At 37.1% G+C, this 18,830-nt stretch overlaps 1 protein-coding gene across 3 annotated transcripts in view; it reads left to right on the top strand.

Moving 5' to 3' along the window:
- Positions 1–18,830, top strand: part of LOC143674514 (protein argonaute-4) — a 104,478-nt gene that overhangs the window by 52,865 nt on the left and 32,783 nt on the right. For all 3 annotated transcript variants that reach the window (XM_077150319.1, XM_077150320.1, XM_077150321.1), the window contains 10 exons: positions 26–191; positions 2,610–2,730; positions 3,154–3,335; positions 3,516–3,652; positions 3,750–3,884; positions 5,379–5,466; positions 14,003–14,150; positions 14,382–14,501; positions 14,630–14,758; positions 14,995–15,128. In XM_077150319.1, coding sequence (XP_077006434.1) covers positions 26–191; positions 2,610–2,730; positions 3,154–3,335; positions 3,516–3,652; positions 3,750–3,884; positions 5,379–5,466; positions 14,003–14,150; positions 14,382–14,501; positions 14,630–14,758; positions 14,995–15,128 — 1,360 coding nt within the window. The remainder of the gene's footprint in view (positions 1–25; positions 192–2,609; positions 2,731–3,153; positions 3,336–3,515; positions 3,653–3,749; positions 3,885–5,378; positions 5,467–14,002; positions 14,151–14,381; positions 14,502–14,629; positions 14,759–14,994; positions 15,129–18,830) is intronic.

Genomic DNA, 18,830 nt, shown 5'->3' with positions numbered 1-18,830 from the left:
ATAAAATGTCTTTCAATCTCCTTAGGACCTCCAGCCAGCCTGTTTCAGCCCCCTCGTCGTCCTGGCCTTGGAACTGTTGGAAAACAAATTAGGCTCTTAGCCAATCATTTTCAGGTTCAGATTCCTAAAATAGATGTATATCACTATGATGTGGATATTAAACCAGAAAAGCGGCCTCGTAGAGTCAACAGGTAAGGATTAGGAAAAAAAAAAAAGGCTTCATGCATTTAAATGTATGCAATTCATTTATTATATATCATATTGTTCTTTAAATTCTTTCAAGATAGGGGTATTATTTTTCTCTAAAAAAGGTAAGTCTCTTGATGGCAGGTTCTCTTATATTTCGCTCTCCTCCAGAGACTCTTCAGATGTGGGATGCATCATTGTTCTATCAGTAAATAAGTACAGAATGAAGGAGAAGAAGGGTTACTCTTTCCTTGATCACGGGTAACAGAAATATATAAAAGAGGTGAAAACATTAGTGTCTATGACAAATAGAACTATCTAGAAATTCAGATTTTATTATTTTATTATTAAGGATTAGAGGTGGATATAAGAAAAATGTAAGTATAAGGGCAGGTGAATTATCTTGGACTATTGATAAAAGTAAGCTCAGAGAAAAACTCTATTTATTTCTAGCCTTGTCCAAGAGGAGTTTTGATGAAATGATATAAGGATTGTGATCTGTATGGCAGAAATACAACAAGTGTGAAGTATTCTACAGCAAAAATGTCCAGTAGCAAATATTCTTACAATGTTCTGAGGACACCCACTTTCCTTTTCTCTGATTCCATGTAGTAATATTCAAGCAGTCTTTGACATTAAGATTCTTACTTTCCAAAGGATGCTCTTGCCATCAAGTGAAATGTTTTTGTGCTGATGGCTTTTTTTTCTCATTATAAATCAATACTTTGGCTTTCTGGTATAGTTCAATCTCCTGTGAGGAGGCCATATAGTGTAGTTACTAAACGAAAGATCAATAGTAGTAGAAGTAGTAGTAATGGTTAACATTGATTCATTCAACAAGTATTTTAGTGAGTGCTTACCATGTGCTAGGTATTGTTCTAGGCTTTAGGTAGGTGTTATTATTGTCATCAGCATTTTACAAATGAAGAAACAGATATGGAAGGATGAACATGTCCAACTCTGCCACATAATAATTGTGAAGCAAGTCACTTGCCCATTCTCTCTTTAATTAATTAATTTAATTAATACATTTAATTCTATTTCCTCTCTCTCTTTTTTTTTTTACATGGGCAGGCACCGGGAAACGAACCCGGGTCCCCTGGCATGGCAGGCAAGCATTCTTGCCTGCTGAGCCACCGTGGCCCGCCCTATTTCCTCTCTTTAATATGAGGACTGATAGTTACCCACTTGTCTTATAAGATTGTTGTGGATATTAAGTGAGGATAGAGGTGAAAATATGTTCCTAACTATAAAACTTTTTGTAGTCATAATTTAAGAATATAAAGTGAGAAATTACCCTTCTCCAGTGTAAGACTATGCAATTCTTAAGTTAGCTTTTGTTTTGGGAAGTATATGATACTACATTTCTCCATCAGTTTTTTCAGTTACATGATTTGGTTTGTAAACATGTAACTTTACCGCAGATTTCATGGCATTAGCTAGTTGTGTTATATTTTGGCTTTTAAGATACAGTTTCTGTGCATGGAGCTCACTAATGTTGGTAAGACTGCACATGTATAGCTCCTGACTTTTTATTCACTCTAGCATTACAAAATCTCACAGATCCCAGGTCTGTCCATACTGTATACTTCAGTTTCCCTGCAGTTGCATTTATTTCAGGGTATGCATACGGTGATCTCTCATATATGCAAGAACACCTAAGTAAAGTTATGCATACTTGATTGAGAGAAAGGCTTTTAATCTAAAAAGAAAGAAACTTTTTGGAAATAGAATATATATATGATTTCACAGCACTCCCTTGTCTACGATATTTGGGGGCACTGTGAAATAAAACAAAAACAGAATACAGAATAATAAATCACCAGCTTTAGGCAAAGGGGTTGCTACTCTTTTGGATGTGATACAGGTTAGGATGATTGATTCTCAGATTTCTGAATTCCTGCTTGGTTTCTTTTCCAATATGTAAGGGCATTGATTTGATTACAAACTATCATTTGATGATGAGCATCCATGTCAAACTTATACAGATACCTAAGATTGGTCATTCTGTGTTTCTTATAGAAGAGAATTTTAGAAAGCAGGAGTTTGAGTGGATGCCATCAATTTCATGCTCTCTTTCCTTTTTTTTTTCTCTCTCCTTTTATTCTCTGCTTCTGTTCTTATCTTGTAGTTGCTCTTGTTAACTTGTTGCTACTTCTTAAAATTGTTCAAATTACTGGTTCAATTGTAACTTTAGCTGTTACTTCTGAGTAGTTTTTTTTTCTTTTTTTTGCATGGGCAGGTACCGGGAATCAAACCCGGGTCACTGGCATGGCAGGTGAGAACTCCACCTGCTGAGCCACTGTGGCCCACCACTTCTGAGTAGTTTTGACCTGAATTTAGCTGTTGATAGGTTTGGTGATACTTTCCTTACTGTTCACTATTTTTCCAAGCTAACTGCCAGTATCTCCATTACTGTTAAGGGAGGTAGTAGATACAATGGTGCGACACTTCAAGATGCAAATATTTGGTGATAGGCAGCCTGGATATGATGGGAAAAGAAACATGTACACGGCACATCCACTACCAATCGGACGGGATAGGGTGAGTGTTAATAGCAAGATACATTTATTAGATGTAAGTCATTTAGTAGTAATTACATATGATAAGCATGTTTCCCTTTCTGATACTATTGAGTTCTTAGAATTGTTTTTCATAGTGATAATAACTTTGTGTTATTTTATCCAGATTCTCATGATCCTTAGTTAATGAATAATGGAAGATGAATTGAGTATTTTTCGCTTAACAATGTCTGGTAGCTCTTTCCATTTCTACACCGTTAGATATCCCTTATTTTTAAAGAATATTCCATATTAAATTATTCCCCAATTGGTGACACCTAGGTTGTTTCCAATGTTTTGCAATTACAGAAAATGTTAAATAAACATCCTTCTGCATTTTGATGATTCCTGGAATCATTCCCCCAGCCTTTAAAAGTGTGTCTTTCTCTATGTATGTTTCCCTTAGGTTGATATGGAGGTGACCCTTCCAGGAGAGGGTAAAGACCAAACCTTTAAAGTGTCTGTTCAGTGGGTATCAGTTGTGAGCCTTCAGTTGCTTTTAGAAGCTTTGGCTGGGCATTTAAATGAAGTCCCAGATGACTCAGTACAAGCACTTGATGTTATCACAAGACACCTTCCCTCAATGAGGTTAGTACCCTGGTTTGTATTCTTTCCCACAAATGTCAGACATTTTTGGTAGGTTGCATTGGAGCCATTGAAATGATGCATAAGCCACAGCTCAAACTTGGTTTCAGTTTGCAAAGTTGAGGGTGAAATGAAAGACCTTTCAAGCTTTTATTGTGAAACATGCAAACTCTTCTTTCTCAGGTACACTCCAGTGGGCCGGTCCTTTTTCTCACCTCCTGAAGGCTATTACCACCCCCTGGGAGGGGGTCGGGAGGTTTGGTTTGGCTTTCATCAGTCTGTGAGACCTGCTATGTGGAATATGATGCTCAATATTGATGGTATGATGAAACTCTCTTTACATGTTATACTTTTGGCTGACTTTTTTGGTCCTTTCCCTTTCCCTGAAGCAAAGTGTCCTTTCTCTCTGTTTCTCAGTATCTGCCACTGCTTTCTACCGGGCTCAGCCTATCATTGAGTTCATGTGTGAGGTTTTAGACATTCAGAACATCAATGAGCAGACCAAACCTCTAACAGACTCCCAGCGCGTCAAGTTTACCAAAGAAATTAGAGGTAGGTATTTGCATTAATGCAGTCTCGGAGAGGCAGCTCAGGATGGTGGAGGAAGCATGGGCTTTGGAGTCAAACAGACCTGAGTTTCCAACCCAGCATAGCCAATGGGACCTAGAACAAATTACTTAACTACCGTGGTTTATTCATCTATAAATATAATAGCATGTGTCTTACAGCATTGTGAGCATTAAATGCAATTAGGTTTTTAAAGCTTCTAGCACAGTATCTAGCATGTATCAGGCACTCAGTAACTGTTACCCTTACCTACTTAAAACCTTCCATTTTAATAAAAATAACACAAGTTAATTTATTCTCCTTTTGGAATGTCTTATCCTGTTCTTAGCTATCTTCTCTCACTAGAATTTAAGCATTATGAGGGCTGTCACCAGACCCTAGGATAAGTGCCAGAATATAGTTGATGCCTACTAAATATTTATTGAATAAATTAATAAGTTCAAGTAAGATGAACAGATAAAGTTGTCTGGGTCCTAAGTTCTTCTAGGCTGAGGCTTTTTGCCTATAAATGATGAAATTGTCCATATATCTTTGCAAATTTTGTCCCTGAGCAATGTGATGCCTTTTTAAAATTTTTTATTGATCTATATATTATATGTTCACATACCACGTAATCGTTCAAAGTGTACAAATCAGTGGTTCACAATATCATCATATCATTGTGCATTCATCATCACAATCGACTTTTTTTCTTTTTTGTGAAAAATGACGTATATACAAAAAAGCAATACATTTCAAAGCACATCGCAAAAATTAGTTGTAGAGCAGATTTCAGAGTTTGATATGGGTTACAGTTTCACAATTTTAGGTTTTTATTTCTAGCTACTGTAAGATACTAGAAACTGAAAGAATTATCAATTTAGTGATTCAGGAATCATATGCATTTGTTAAACCCTACCTTCTCTGTATAGCTCCACCATCACCTTTGATCTTTCTCCCACTCTTTAGGGGTATTGGGGCTATGGCCATTCTAACTTTTTCATGTTGGAAGGAGCTGGCTGTATTATGGGGTAAGGAGATGGAACTAGCTGATGTTCTGGAGAGACTGGCCCCCTCTAGATTTCAGGACTTATCTTGTCTAGGGACCCATCTGGAGGTTGTTGGTTTCTAGAAAGTTACCCTAGTGCGTGGAACCTTTGTAGGATCTTATATAATGCCCTAGGTGTTTCTGTAGGATTGGCAGGAATGATTTTGGTTGGGGTTTGGCAAACTATGATAGGTAGCAGTGTCTAACTGAAGCTTGCTTATGAGTGAACTCCAGAATAGCCTCTTGACTGTAGTTGAACTCTCTCAGCCACTGATACCTTATTTGTTACTCTTCTTTTCCCCCTTTTGGTCAGAATGGCATTGTTGATCCCACAGTGCCAGGGCCAGTGTGATGCCTTTTTCAAGGCAACATTTAATATATGTATCTTTTTTTGCCACTATGATTTTAATTAATATTGATGTGTTGGCTTTTTTTTTTTTTTTTAACTTCAGGTCTTAAAGTTGAGGTGACCCACTGTGGACAGATGAAACGAAAGTATCGAGTTTGTAACGTAACTAGACGGCCAGCCAGTCATCAAACGTATGTTAACCACAGCTAAAATTATACCATTATATTTTTGGTAACACACGATGCTACTATCATCATTAGAGAAATTGGTATCCTGCACTAATAATTTCCAAGAGCACTGAGATCTTTAGTTGTAAGCACCAACAAACACCTTTAAAAAAAATGTATTAAATATTTTAATGAAGATATTTATAAAACATTTCCTGCCTCTAATTCAATTTACCTCTTAAACAGAGCATGATAAACATAGGCTAACTTTTATTTAATGATGCAGTCATCAATATAAGCATCTTTTATTACACTGTTGTAATTTTTGATATATAGCCTGGAGTGTCTATTAAGGCTTATAAATCATATAAACTTGTCATGTGAAGACATATATTGCTTTGGGTTTCTGGGTAGATATTCCCCCTTCCTTTGTTGCTAGTGTCACTTTTTCCAGTTGTCAGTGTGTATGGTGTGCCCTCAAGAGCACACTCTTTTCCACTTCCCCAATCTCATTTTTCTAATCTTCTATCATCTAATCCACTACAAACTAGGCCTAAATGAGGAAATAGAGATGAAAATGCTTTTTAAATTACTATATATTTAAGTTTTATTCTTGTAATCGGGATCATGTCTGACATACAAATTAACCATTAGCTCTTCCAAGTAAAAGGTGTCATCTTAAGACACTTGAACTTTACATTATTTTGGTTGCTCGGAAGCCTTTTTTTATATCAGAGAAGTTGTGGGTTTATAGAACAATCATGCATAAAAAACAAGATTCCCATATACCATCCCACCACCAACACCTTGCATTAGTGTGGAACATTTGTTACAATCAATAATTGCACATTTTTATTATTATACTATTAATTAAAGCCCACAGTTTAACTTACGGTTCACTGTTTATGGAGCGTAGTTCTCTGGATCTTTAAAATTGTTTAATTCTGTTACAATATATACAATCTAACATTTCCCCTTTTAACCACGTTCGGATATATATTTCAGTGCTGTTAATTGCATTCACAATGTTGTGCTACCGTCACCACCACCTACTACCAAAATATTTCCTTCATTCCATTTAGGAACCCTGTACATTTTAAGCCTTACTTTCCCATTCCCTGTCCCCACCCCATCCTCTGGTAACCTGGAATCTAGATTCTGACTCCATGAGTTTTCTTATTCTAATGAATTCAAATCAATAAGATCATACAATATTTGTCCTTTTGTGTCTGACTTACTTCACTCAACCTGATGTCTTCAAGAATCCTTGATGTTGTTACATGTATCAGGACTTCATCCTTTTTACAGCTGTTATTTCTTGCTTTGGGTTTAGATTGCTCTTCTTTATCCACTTCTTCCAGTTTTGAGGTGAGGTCTCTGATTTGAGAACTTTCTTCTTTTTTAGTGTAAGTAGAGCATTTAGAGCTATAAATTTCCTTCTCAACACTGCCTTCACTGCATCCCATAAGTTTTGGTGTATTGTCTTTTCATTTACCCTGAGATATTTTCTAATTTTGTTTCTGATTACCTCTTTAACCCATAAATTGTTTACAAGTATTTGTTCAATTTCCATATATTTGTGAACTTTCCATTTCTCTTCTATTATTGATTTCTAGCTTCATTCTGTTGCAGTCAGAGAATATATACTATATGATTTCAGAAATTTGTAATTTATTGAGACTTATTTTGTGTCCCAGCACATGGTCTATTCTGGACAATGATGCATGTGTCTTGAGAAGAATGTTTATTTTGTTTTCACTGGGTGCAGTGTTCTATATGTCTGTTAAGCATGTTGGTTTAGTGTTTCATGCAATTCCTGTACTTCCTTTGTTGATCTTCTGATTAGATGTTCTATCCATTTTTGACAGTGATTGTTAAAGTCTCCTACCATTAATATAGAGTAGTCAGTTTCTTCTTTCAAATCTGTCAGTATTTGCTTCATATTTTTTTGAGCTCTGCTGTTAGTTACATGTTTATTTATATTAGTTACATCTTCCTGTTGAATTGACCCTTTTATCAATATGTAATGACCATCTTTGTCCCTTGTAGTTGTTTTCTACTTAAAGTCTATTTTACCAGATAATAGTATAGCCACCCCAGCTCTCTTTTGGTTATTATTTGCATGGTATATTTTTTTCCATCCTTTCATCTTTAGCCTACTTATATCTTTGATTTTAAGGTGAGTCTCTTGCAGACAGCATATGATTGGGTCATGCCTTTTTAAAACAATATTTTTATTGAAATATCGTTACACACTATACAGTCCATACAAAGTACACGATCAGTGGCTCACAACATCACATAGTTGTGTATTCATCACAATGACCATTCCTAGAACATCTGGATCACTCCAGAAAAAGAAATAAAAAGAAAAAAGAAAAAAACCATACATCCCATATACCTTACTTCTAATTCTCCACCAGCATTGACCACTAGCATTGCAATCTACCCAATTTTTTTTTACCCCTTATGCCCCCCTATACTGTATTTAATTTTTGTCCTTATTTTTTTACTCATCAGTCCATACCTGCATAAAGGGAGCATCAGACACAGGGTTTTCACAATCACAGTTATATTGCAAATGCTATATAGGTATGAAATCATCTTCAAGGATCAAGGCTACTGGAACCCAGCTCAACAGTCTCAAGTACTTCCCTCTAGCCACTCCAATACACCATAAACTAAAAAGGGATATACATAAAAATAACCTCCAGGATAACGTCTCAACTCTTTGAAATCTCTCAGCCGCTGAAATTTTATTTAGTCTCATTTCTCTCTTCCTCCTTTTAATCAAGAAGGCGTTCTCAATCTCATGACGCTGGGTCCTGGCTCATACTGGGGAGTCTTGTCCCACTTTGCCAGGAAAATTTACATTCCTGGGAGTCGTGTCCCACATAGTAGGGGAGGACAGTGAGTTCACCTGCTGAGTTGGCTTAGAGAGAGAGAGAGGCCTCATCTGAGCAACAAAAGAGGTTTTCTGCGGGTGACTCTTAGGCATAATCATAAGTAGATTTGTCTTCTCCTTTTAAGGAATAATTTTCGTAAGAGCAAGCCCCAAGATCGAGGACTCAGCCTATTGAATTGGTTGTCCCTGCTGCTTGTGAGAATATCAAGACTTCACCAGATGGGGAAGTTCAATATTTCCTTCTTTCTTCCCAGTCCCCAAAGGGGACTTTGCAAGTACTTTTTTTATTCTCTACCCACATTACTCTGGAATGTATCATAGCATCACACTAACCTGTGCAACTGATAAGATCTCGCTCCCTATTCAAGATTCCATGTAATTATGGTGTTCAAATAAACTGACCATATAAGTTACATTGGATAATGCGCTACCAAAAATATAAATTTTGCATCAAATAAACATCCCCTCCTTCCTCACAGAAGTTGAAGTTTTAAAATAGGCAATATCATTCTTTACCCTGTATTCTGATTTCATTAGTCCTATCCAGATCAGCTTCATTCATATCTCTAGTTGAAGTCTGATCACTTTTTCAACTTTTTAAACAGATGCTGTATGGAATAATGCTGACTTTCATAGCTACAGAGCTCTAACTCTGAGTCTTAAGTGTCACATAAATACCCAAAGTTCCAGGGAATGACTAGGTTATACACAAGTAGCTCAGCATCTCATAAACTGTTATTTAGAAATAACAGTTACAATTCCAGAATAGATGTGACTGCTATAAGAGCTTACAATCTAGGACTCTTTACAGTAGGCTCCAACCTGATAGCCCATGCTCTCAACTTCAGGTCTCTGAGTTTGTGTATTATAGTTTGTCCATATAAGTGAGGCATGATAACATTTGTCTTTTTGTTTCTGATATTTCATTCAACATACTGTCCTCAGGATTCATTTGTCTAGTTGCATGCTTCACAAGGGTTATCCTTTTTTTTTTTTTTAATCAATTCTGCCAATCTCTGCCTTTTGGCTGGAGAGTTTAATCCATTTACATTTAAAGTTACTGCTGACAATATAGGCATTTCTTCTGCCATTTTTTTCTATTTAGCCTTTGTAAGTATTATACATTTTTTGTCCCCCACTTCCTTATTTTATATTTATTTGCTTTTGCTTACTGTACAATATTGAGTGCCTTCTCACTTCTATCTGGATATGTTTTTCATCTATTTGCCTTGTGATTACCATAGGTTAAAATTTAACATCCTATGGGTCCCTGGACAGATAAGTCCTGAAAACCCAGAGAGCCCAGCCTCTCCAGAACATCAGATAGTTCCACCTCCCTACCCCATATTAATGACAGACCCTTCCAACATGAAAGAGTTTAAATGGCCATAGCCCAAACACCCCCAAAGAGAGCGATAGAAATATCAAAGGTGATGGTGGAGTTATACAGAGAAGACAGGATTTAACAAATGAATATGATTGCTGAATCACTGAATTGTTATCTCTTTTAGTCTCCAGTATCTTAGAGCAGCTAGAAGTAAAAACATAAAATTATGGAATTATAACCCATGTCAATCAAACTTTGAAATATGTTCTACAACTAATTGTTTTGCAGTGCTTTGAAATTTATTGCTTTTTTGGTATATATGTTATTTTTCACAGAAGAGAAAGAAAAAAAGTCAAAAAAAATTTAACATCCTAAATATATAACAATCATATTTGATTTGATACCAACTTACCTTCAATAGCATGCACATTTGTTCTTCCTATATCCCTCTGCCCCCCACCATTTTTTTAGAATATTGATGTGCCTTCATTTATTTAACCATTTATATATTGATGGTTATATTAGTTTCTAGGGCTACAGTTATAAATTGCCATTAAGTTGGTGGCTTATAACAACAAAAATTTATCATCTCACAGTTCTGGAGGCCAGGAGTGTCAGTGCCACACTCCCTCCAAAGACTCTAGGGAAAAATTCTTCCTCTCCTCTTCCACATTCTGAGAGCTCCTGGCATCCCTTGGCATTTCTTGTCTTGTAGATACACCACCACAATCTCTGCCTCCATCTTCATATGGCTTTTCCCCCTTCGTTTCTATACGTCTTCTTTTCAGTCTCTTATAAGAACATCCATCATTGGATTACGGTCCACCTCCAGGATGATCTCATCTTGAGGTACTTAATCACATCTTCAAATACTCTTATTTCCAAATAAAGTCATATTCACAATAACAGTGGTTGTTAAAACTCAGGCATATCTTTCCCCCCACCATTTTTTTTTTTTTTTGGTATTTGTTACCACTTATATCTTTATACATTTATATCAAAAAACTTAGGTTTATTACACTTTTTTATGCATTTGTGTTTTAGTACCTGTAGAAAGTAAAAAGTTGCATTACATACCAAACAATGTAGTACAATAGTACTGGCATTTATAATTACCCAAATGGTTACTTTTACCACAGGTCTTTATTTTTTTATGCTGCTTTGAACCACTGTCTAGTGTCCTTTCCTTTCAGTCTGAAGAACTTCCTTTAGCAATGCTTGTAGCACTGGTCTAGTGTTAAAACTCCCTCAGATTTTGTTCATCTGATAATGTCTTAATTTCTCCCACATTTTTGAAAAAGAGTCTTACCAGATGTAAAATGCTTGGCTGGCAGTTGTTTCCCTTCAGAACTTTTACATATTTCAACCCACTGCCCTCTTGCCTCCATGGTTTCTGATGAGAAATCGGAACTCAGTCTAGTTGGGACTCCCTTGTACATAACACATTGCTTTTCTCTTGTGGTTTTCAGAACTCTCTCCTTGTCCTTTGCATTTGGGAGTTTTATAAATATTTGATGGGATGTATCTTTCTTCAGGTTTATCCTGTTTGGTGTTCTCTGAGTTTCTTTGATATGCATATTCTTGCCTTTTGCTAAGTTTGGGAAGTTCTCTGTCATTATTTATTTAACCATTCCTCCTGCCCCTTTCTCTCTTCTTCTTCTGGGATTCCCATAATGCATGTTTTGCTGCACTTGATAGTGTCCCATTGCTGGCTTGGTCTGTTTTCACATTTAATATTTCTTTTTTTCTCTCTGCTCCTCTGACTCATTTCAAGTGTCTTGCACTCAAGTTCACCAATTCTTTCTTCTGACAGCTCCAGTCTGGTCATGAAACCCTCCTGTGGATTTTTCATTTCAATTATTGTGGTCTTCAGCTCCAGTAGTTCTTTCTGGTTCCTTTTGAAAATTTCTGTCTCTTTAATAAGACTCTCATATTGCCCATTCATTGTTTTCCTAATAGCTTTTAGTCCTTTTTCTGTACTTCCTTCATCTCCTTGAGCATTTTTATGAATATTTTTTTTAAGGCTTTTGTTTGGTATGTCCACATTCTTGTCATCTTCATTGTTATTTTCTGCATTTTTAACCTCTTCCTTTGGATGGGCCATCACTTCCTGTTTCTTTATTTGTCTTGTACTCTTGTTGGCCACTGTACATTTTAAAATATTAAAACGTTAACTCTTAGATTTACTCCTTGGGATGTTTGTTTTTGGTTTTGTAACCAACTGGTGATAAGACCCATATTTTCTTGAGCTTCAGACCTGCTATCAGGAGAATCTGCCCAAGACAAACGCAGTATGCAGTGTTTTCTCTGTCTTTCTGGGCCTCTTCTTGTCCTGGGCTTTTGCCTGAGTTGTTTTGGAGTTCCCCTGTTTACAGGAGTTTGGCTGACCCTCTACTTCCCAGGAAACAGACCTCCCTCTCCCAGGTATTTGATGCTGGCAGACCTTTGTCCCAGATTGTTTTTTATACTCCTTTCATTGTCTCATGTTGCTTTTGCCTGGAGGGCCAATTCTTGGAGAGAGTGACCCCAGAGAGGACTTTCCCAAGTCAGTCTTTCCCAGCCAGAGCACGGTCAGGAATCCATGAAGGGGGCTGCTGACTGGCTCCAAAGCACCATGGGGAGGGGATCAGGAAGGTCTTCAAAATCTTCTCCAATGGTTCCTCAACACTGAGCTTTCCTGGCCTGTCCAGCAAATGCAGCCCTTCAGGAAACTGTCCCTGCAGCCCTGAGGAAGCACTGCATCTTTAAATCTTCACCACCTGCACCCTTGTCTGGGGAGGGTTGAAATAATGACTGCCACCACTGCAGCATTTGTCTGGGTTGAGTTGAAACAATAGCTGCCCTCAGAGTCCAGAATCAGACATCCAAATTTGCTAATCCAAAGCCCCGATTAGCAATCAATCATGCCTACTCCTGGTCTTGGGGAAAAGGATTTTTAGGTCCCTTTCTGTCACCAGCTGCTAGCCATGGATTGCCCCTGTAGTGGCTGTTGCAGGAGTGGGTAATGGGCACCAGTAACCACTGTTTAGAGAGGGTAATTTACAGTTCTTTGCTGTAATTTATCTGCCTCTTCCTCCTACTCTTCCCTGGATGCTGTACAGTGTTCTTCTGGCCTCTGGAGTGTCAGAATAGTTGTTTCTGCCTGTTAAATAGTTGCTTTGGTGGGAGGACTGAGTCCTGGAGATCCCTTCTCCACCATTTTCCTGGGAAGTCAGAAACCTTTTGTTGTTATTGTTGCTATTTTAGTCTGATTTTGTTTTAGATCAGTGGTTCTCAATTCTCAAAATTTAGCGTGCATCCAAATCACCTGGAGGACTTTGTTCTAGGTAGTTGAAGTTTTGGGATGACCTGGCTAAGTGAGGTATATTAATTCAATCTAACTTGAGTAAGTTCTTGAGCATGACCTCATGTACACATTGCATGAATTTCTTGAGATACAAGATGAAACTCCGTCTGTTGTTCACATAAACCACTGACTTCTTTCCTTAGGGAAAAGAATGTTACCAAAACCTCGTGAAGTGACTATTGCAAACTGTAACATTTGTTTCAAGAAGAACTGTGGCTTTTTCATTATTTAATTAATTTTCATGACCCTGCAAAAATATGTAGATTTATAGATCAATACAGTCTTTGTACAGAATTTAATATCACATAGATAATGTTCACTGCATTGTTACTTTGTGTGTCGATAACAATTAAGAAAGAACATTAACGAAATCATTATACCAAGTATTTGGGAGCAAATTCACCCACTAGACGAGTCAAATAAAGAAAGCCTTTTAGATCATGCTCTCCAGTTTATACCAGCCATTCTGGCACATTCTCAATTTCGTGTGTTTAGTCTTATTGCCTCCAAATCCACATATATTTTTCCTGGTATAGAGATCAGAAAATGTGGCTCCAATAATACACTGCATCATTTTACTAAAAGCTCTCTTAAAGGAACAAAATCCTATGTGGGTGATTCCAAGTCCTAATTTGAAGTTAAGCATCTTTAAGAAGCCAGCAAGAGATTGTATTTGTATCTGTTTGGGTGTTAACTGACTCTAGTGAGCCTATATGTATTCTGATTCTGCAGCTTCTTCTTTTTATAAATTTTTATAAAACTTGTAATTTAGGAGTTTTCTCATTCCAGCTTCAACAAACATGGAAAATTCCAATGGAATTACTGTTCTAATTAGATTCTAAAATGACAAGGGAAAACACTCAACTAAAGATGGACCTTTGTTTTTTTAAGTAACTAATCAAGATAGAAAATATTGGTAGGCTGTTTGTTAGTTTTAAAAAAATAGACCTTGAAATTTCTAAAAAGATATTTTCTCCTGTAGTTTTCCTTTACAGCTAGAAAATGGTCAAGCTATGGAATGTACAGTAGCTCAATATTTTAAGCAAAAATATAGCCTACAGCTGAAATACCCCCATCTTCCCTGTCTACAAGTGGGACAAGAACAAAAACATACGTACTTGCCACTTGAGGTAAGCCAAACTAAATTTTCCCTTGTCAATCCGCCAACCTCTTGAATGAGCTTGAAAAGCTGCATTATAAACTAGTGGTGGAATTTAGTACTAACTTCTAAAATATTCTGGGTTGATAACTGATATATAACAGAATTTTAATTTTTTTCTGGAACTGGAGTGTGTAGATACAGTTTGGCAAAAGCTTAAGATATAAAATAAACATTCCCATTTCTCTTTGCTTCTTGGTAGGTCTGTAACATCGTGGCAGGACAGCGATGCATAAAGAAGCTCACAGACAATCAGACTTCCACAATGATCAAGGCAACTGCGAGATCTGCCCCTGACAGACAGGAAGAAATCAGCAGACTGGTCAGTAAGGCATGGTCTTCATGATAAGCTCGGTGTAAGGTGAAAAAACAAAGCAAAATGATAGAAAACTCCTGATGGGACCCAGTTACTCTTTGGTTTTTATATGTGCAGGCTTTCCTGTTCTTTAGGTGAAGAGTAACAGCATGGTGGGGGGACCTGATCCATACCTTAAAGAATTTGGTATTGTCGTCCACAATGAAATGACAGAGCTCACAGGCAGGGTGCTTCCAGCACCAATGCTGCAATACGGAGGCCGGGTAAGCTTCTCTAAAAATTCTCTTAAATTTCTTCCACAACCAGTCACATATAGCATAATCCAGAATCCCTACTACACCACGGTGAATTTACCATTAGTTTTGCTCATTATTGCTTTTTTGTCTTTGGCTAATACCCAAACAGACTTTGTTTATCTCCTCATCAACATTAAAATGGCCTTGGATTGTAATGTCTTTTCTCTTTTCTTTCCTTTTTTTTTTATTTTTTATTTTTTAAGAATAAAACTGTAGCCACACCCAACCAGGGTGTCTGGGACATGCGAGGAAAGCAGTTTTATGCTGGCATTGAAATTAAAGTTTGGGCAGTTGCTTGTTTTGCGCCTCAGAAACAATGTAGGGAAGATTTACTGAAGTGAGTATCTTCATATTTTCAGCTCAATAATATTCCTTCCAGACATGAAAGTATCGTCTTTGATGTGAATGTGCTGTGTACACTGGCACTAAATCTCTGACTCCTATAGTGACTCCAACTGGCTGTATGAAAAGGACCTTGTATTATAGTGAATTTCGAACTTTTGGAATTACATTAAGTATCTGCTTCAGCTTCCTTGCATTTAGAGCAGAAATTTGTGACTAACAAGCCTAAAGGAGTACCTGTTTAGCAAATTCTTGAGTTCTTGTGTGAAGTTTCCACTGCTCAATTCCCTTGATATTAATTGTATCTTTTCACCTAAGTTAAAAAACAAGCTTATTTTACATTATTTAAATTTACTAGTGAGTTTGTTTTAGTGCAGGGTCAAACCAAGACTATTGATTCACATTTTACAGATACAGCTATCTACATAAAGGAATTTAGTGAGAAGGGTGGAAAAATCAAGGCAAGAAAAGGGAACTGGAATGAAAAGTAAGGAATCCTTTAAATTTATGACAAATGTACAAGAGAAATTATTCTGAAAGCTTTATACATAGGTTGAATTTACTTCTTAAATTCAAAATTTAAAGCTTAAAAATGAATTTTTCTTTTTTTAAGTAATGACTTCTTTTGATATATTTATTGAAACAAATGTTACAAGTTTGAATGTATGCCAGAATGCACTGATTTTGTGATAGCATGTTTTTGTGTTCTGAGTTGAGCATAAGTTCACCATAGTATTCCAGTACCAGACTTAACAAAATACCTATTATGTAAAATTTTGACCCTACTTTTCTTCGGTTCAGAAACATTGATTTAAAGATTTAAAAGTCTTTGAATAGGAATACTGTTCTACTTACCTGGGACCCAGCTGAGGCATAATTACTTAAAAATTAAAAATGATATCACAGGAAAAGAAAATTACAGAATAATATCCCTTTTGAATATAGATGCTAAATCCTCAACAAAATACTAACAAATTTAATCTAACTGCATATCAAAAGGAATGAATACTATGATCAAGTGGGATTTATCCCAGGAATGAAAGGATGGTTCAACATAAAATCAATCAATGCAATGCACCACATTAATAGAATGAAAGGAAAAAAAATAATCTCAATTGACACATAAAAGGCATTTGACAGCACCCTTTCTTGATAAAAACACTCAGAAACATAGGAATAGAAGGAAACTTCCTCAACATGATAAAAGACATATATGAAAAATCCATAGCTAACATCATACTCAATGGTGAAAGATTGAAAGTTTTCCCTCTAAGATCAGGAATAAGAGAAAGATGCCCACTTTCACCACTGATATTCAACATTGTCCTAGAAGGTCTAAGTGAACAGTTAGGCAAGAAAAAGAAATAAAAGACATCCAGATTGGAAAATAAAAAATAAAATTATCCCATTCACAGATGACATGATTCTGTATATAGAAAATCCCAAAGAATCTACAAGAAAGCGACTAGAACTAATAATGAATTCAGCAAAGTGGCAGAGTACAAGATCAATACACAGATATCACTGGTGTTTTATATACCAGCAAGAAACAATTTGGAAAAGAAACCAAGACAATTCTATTTATAATAGCAACTGAAAGAATAAACTATCTAGGAATAAATTTAACCAAGGATGTAAAGGACTTGTATGCAGAAAACTACAACTCATTACTGAAAGAATTTAAAGAAGACCTAAATAAATGAGAAGATATTCCATGCTGATGGATTGGAAGAGCTTGATATCATTACAATGTCAATACTGCCTGAAGTTATTTACAGATTTTATGCATTGTCATTTGAAATTCCAACAGCTTTCTTCACAGAAATGGCAAAGGTAATCATCAAATTCATATGGAAGGGCAAGGGAACCCAAATAGTCAAAAACATCTTGAAAAAGAAGGACAAAGTTGGAGGACTCACACTTCTTCATAAAGCAATAGTAATAAAAAAAAGTGTGGTACTGGAAAAAGGACATATAGACCAATGGAATTGAAATGGGAGCACATAAATAAAGCCATACATCTATAGCCAATTGATTTTTGACAGGGAGCCAAGTCCACTCATTAGGGGAAGAATAGTCTCTTCAACTAGTGGGAAATACTGGAAATCCACATGCGAAAGAATGAAAGTGGGCCCTACTTCACACCATATGCAATTGTGAACTCAAGACTTCCAGGAAGATAGCGGAGTGGGGTAAACTTAAGTCACCCTTGTTCTGTGGGATAGAATAGGGGACAGGAGAGAATGACCAGGACTGTGGCCCTGGGGAGGGTGAATGATTGAAGAGGCATCTTCAGTGTTTCTTCAGGAGGACAGAGGCAGGGGGATCAGAACAAGGAGAGCAGGGCAGATCTGATTGGCTGTGATCCCTACTGACAGCGGATGGTGGCATGCATGGAAATGTGGATCTGAGGGAACAGACGATTCCTGCACTCCAGTCTGCCTCAGCTGCTGGCTAGAGAAAGCTCTCTGAGTGGCACCGAAGCTGGCAGCTCCCATGGGAGCCCAGAGGCATGCCTAGCCATCCACCATGAAGAGCCATGCCACTGGGCATTGGGGGCAGTCGCCCAGTCAGGCATAGTGAGTGGCTGTCCCATCAGGTGTAGGAAATGGCAGATCCGGCTGGTGCTGCGCACTGCAGATCAGCTGCTTTCCCAGTGTTGTGGTCAGCTCCCATCCTCTGGGCCAGGACTAGCCTTCCCACTGCTGTGGGCCAGGAGCAGCTCCCCAGCCATGCACACCATCTTTCCAACTGGCTACTGCAGTTTGGGAGAAGTGGGCCTGAGGGGAGGCTGTATTTCAGGAGGCCACCTGCTGGGAAGAAGTGGAAAGTCCAGTCCAGCAAACTCTACCTACCTAGGTGTTTTTTTTTTAATATATATTTTTCTAATTGTTTAATTTTTGTTTTTAGATTTTTATTTGTATATACTTTATATTTTATTGCTTTTTTAAATTTATTATTTATTTTTTATTTTCTCTGCCTTCTGTGGGCACTAGTCTGAGTTCATCCCAATTTATCTTGGGGTGTTTGCTTTTGACTTTGGGGCCTGCTTTTGTTGAAGTTTGTTTTTTTTAATATTTGTTTTAATATGATTAATTTTTTTTTGGGGGGAGTACATGGTCTGGGAATCAAGCCTGAGTTTCCGTGTGGTGGGCAGGTGTTCTCCCACTGAACTACCTGTGCACCCCTGCCTAACCTTTTATAGACCCTCAAGTAGAACTGTACCCCATACATGATAGCTGGAGCTTGGTTTGGTGGGGAATTACTGACAAACCAAGTGCGAAAGGGAACCTTCAATGCAAACTTAGTAAATTCAAAACTTTAGACAAGTGAAGGAAACCAACTTGCAAAATAACCTTATTAAGGTTTTGTGATTTTCACAAAATCACAGAACATGTGAGGAGCCAAGTAGAAATGGCCCAGCCACCAGAGGAGATACAGAATATGGAACAACTACTCAAGGATATTTATAAAGAAATAAAGGATATCAGGAAGACATTAGAAGAGCATAAAGAAGAATTTGAAAAGATTAAATAGAAAAATGGCAGATATCCAGAGATAAAAGATACAATAGACCAAATTAGAAATGGAGTAGAGACACACAATAGAAAATTCAAAGAAGCAGAAGGAAGAATGAGCTAGAAGACAAAACAATTGAACTAGAATGCACAAAAAAGCAAATGGAAAGAAAGATGGT

Source organism: Tamandua tetradactyla, chromosome 2 (genome assembly GCF_023851605.1).
Source record: "Tamandua tetradactyla isolate mTamTet1 chromosome 2, mTamTet1.pri, whole genome shotgun sequence".
NCBI classification, from domain to species: domain Eukaryota; kingdom Metazoa; phylum Chordata; class Mammalia; order Pilosa; family Myrmecophagidae; genus Tamandua; species Tamandua tetradactyla.
This window is presented reverse-complemented; position numbering and strand designations above follow the sequence as displayed.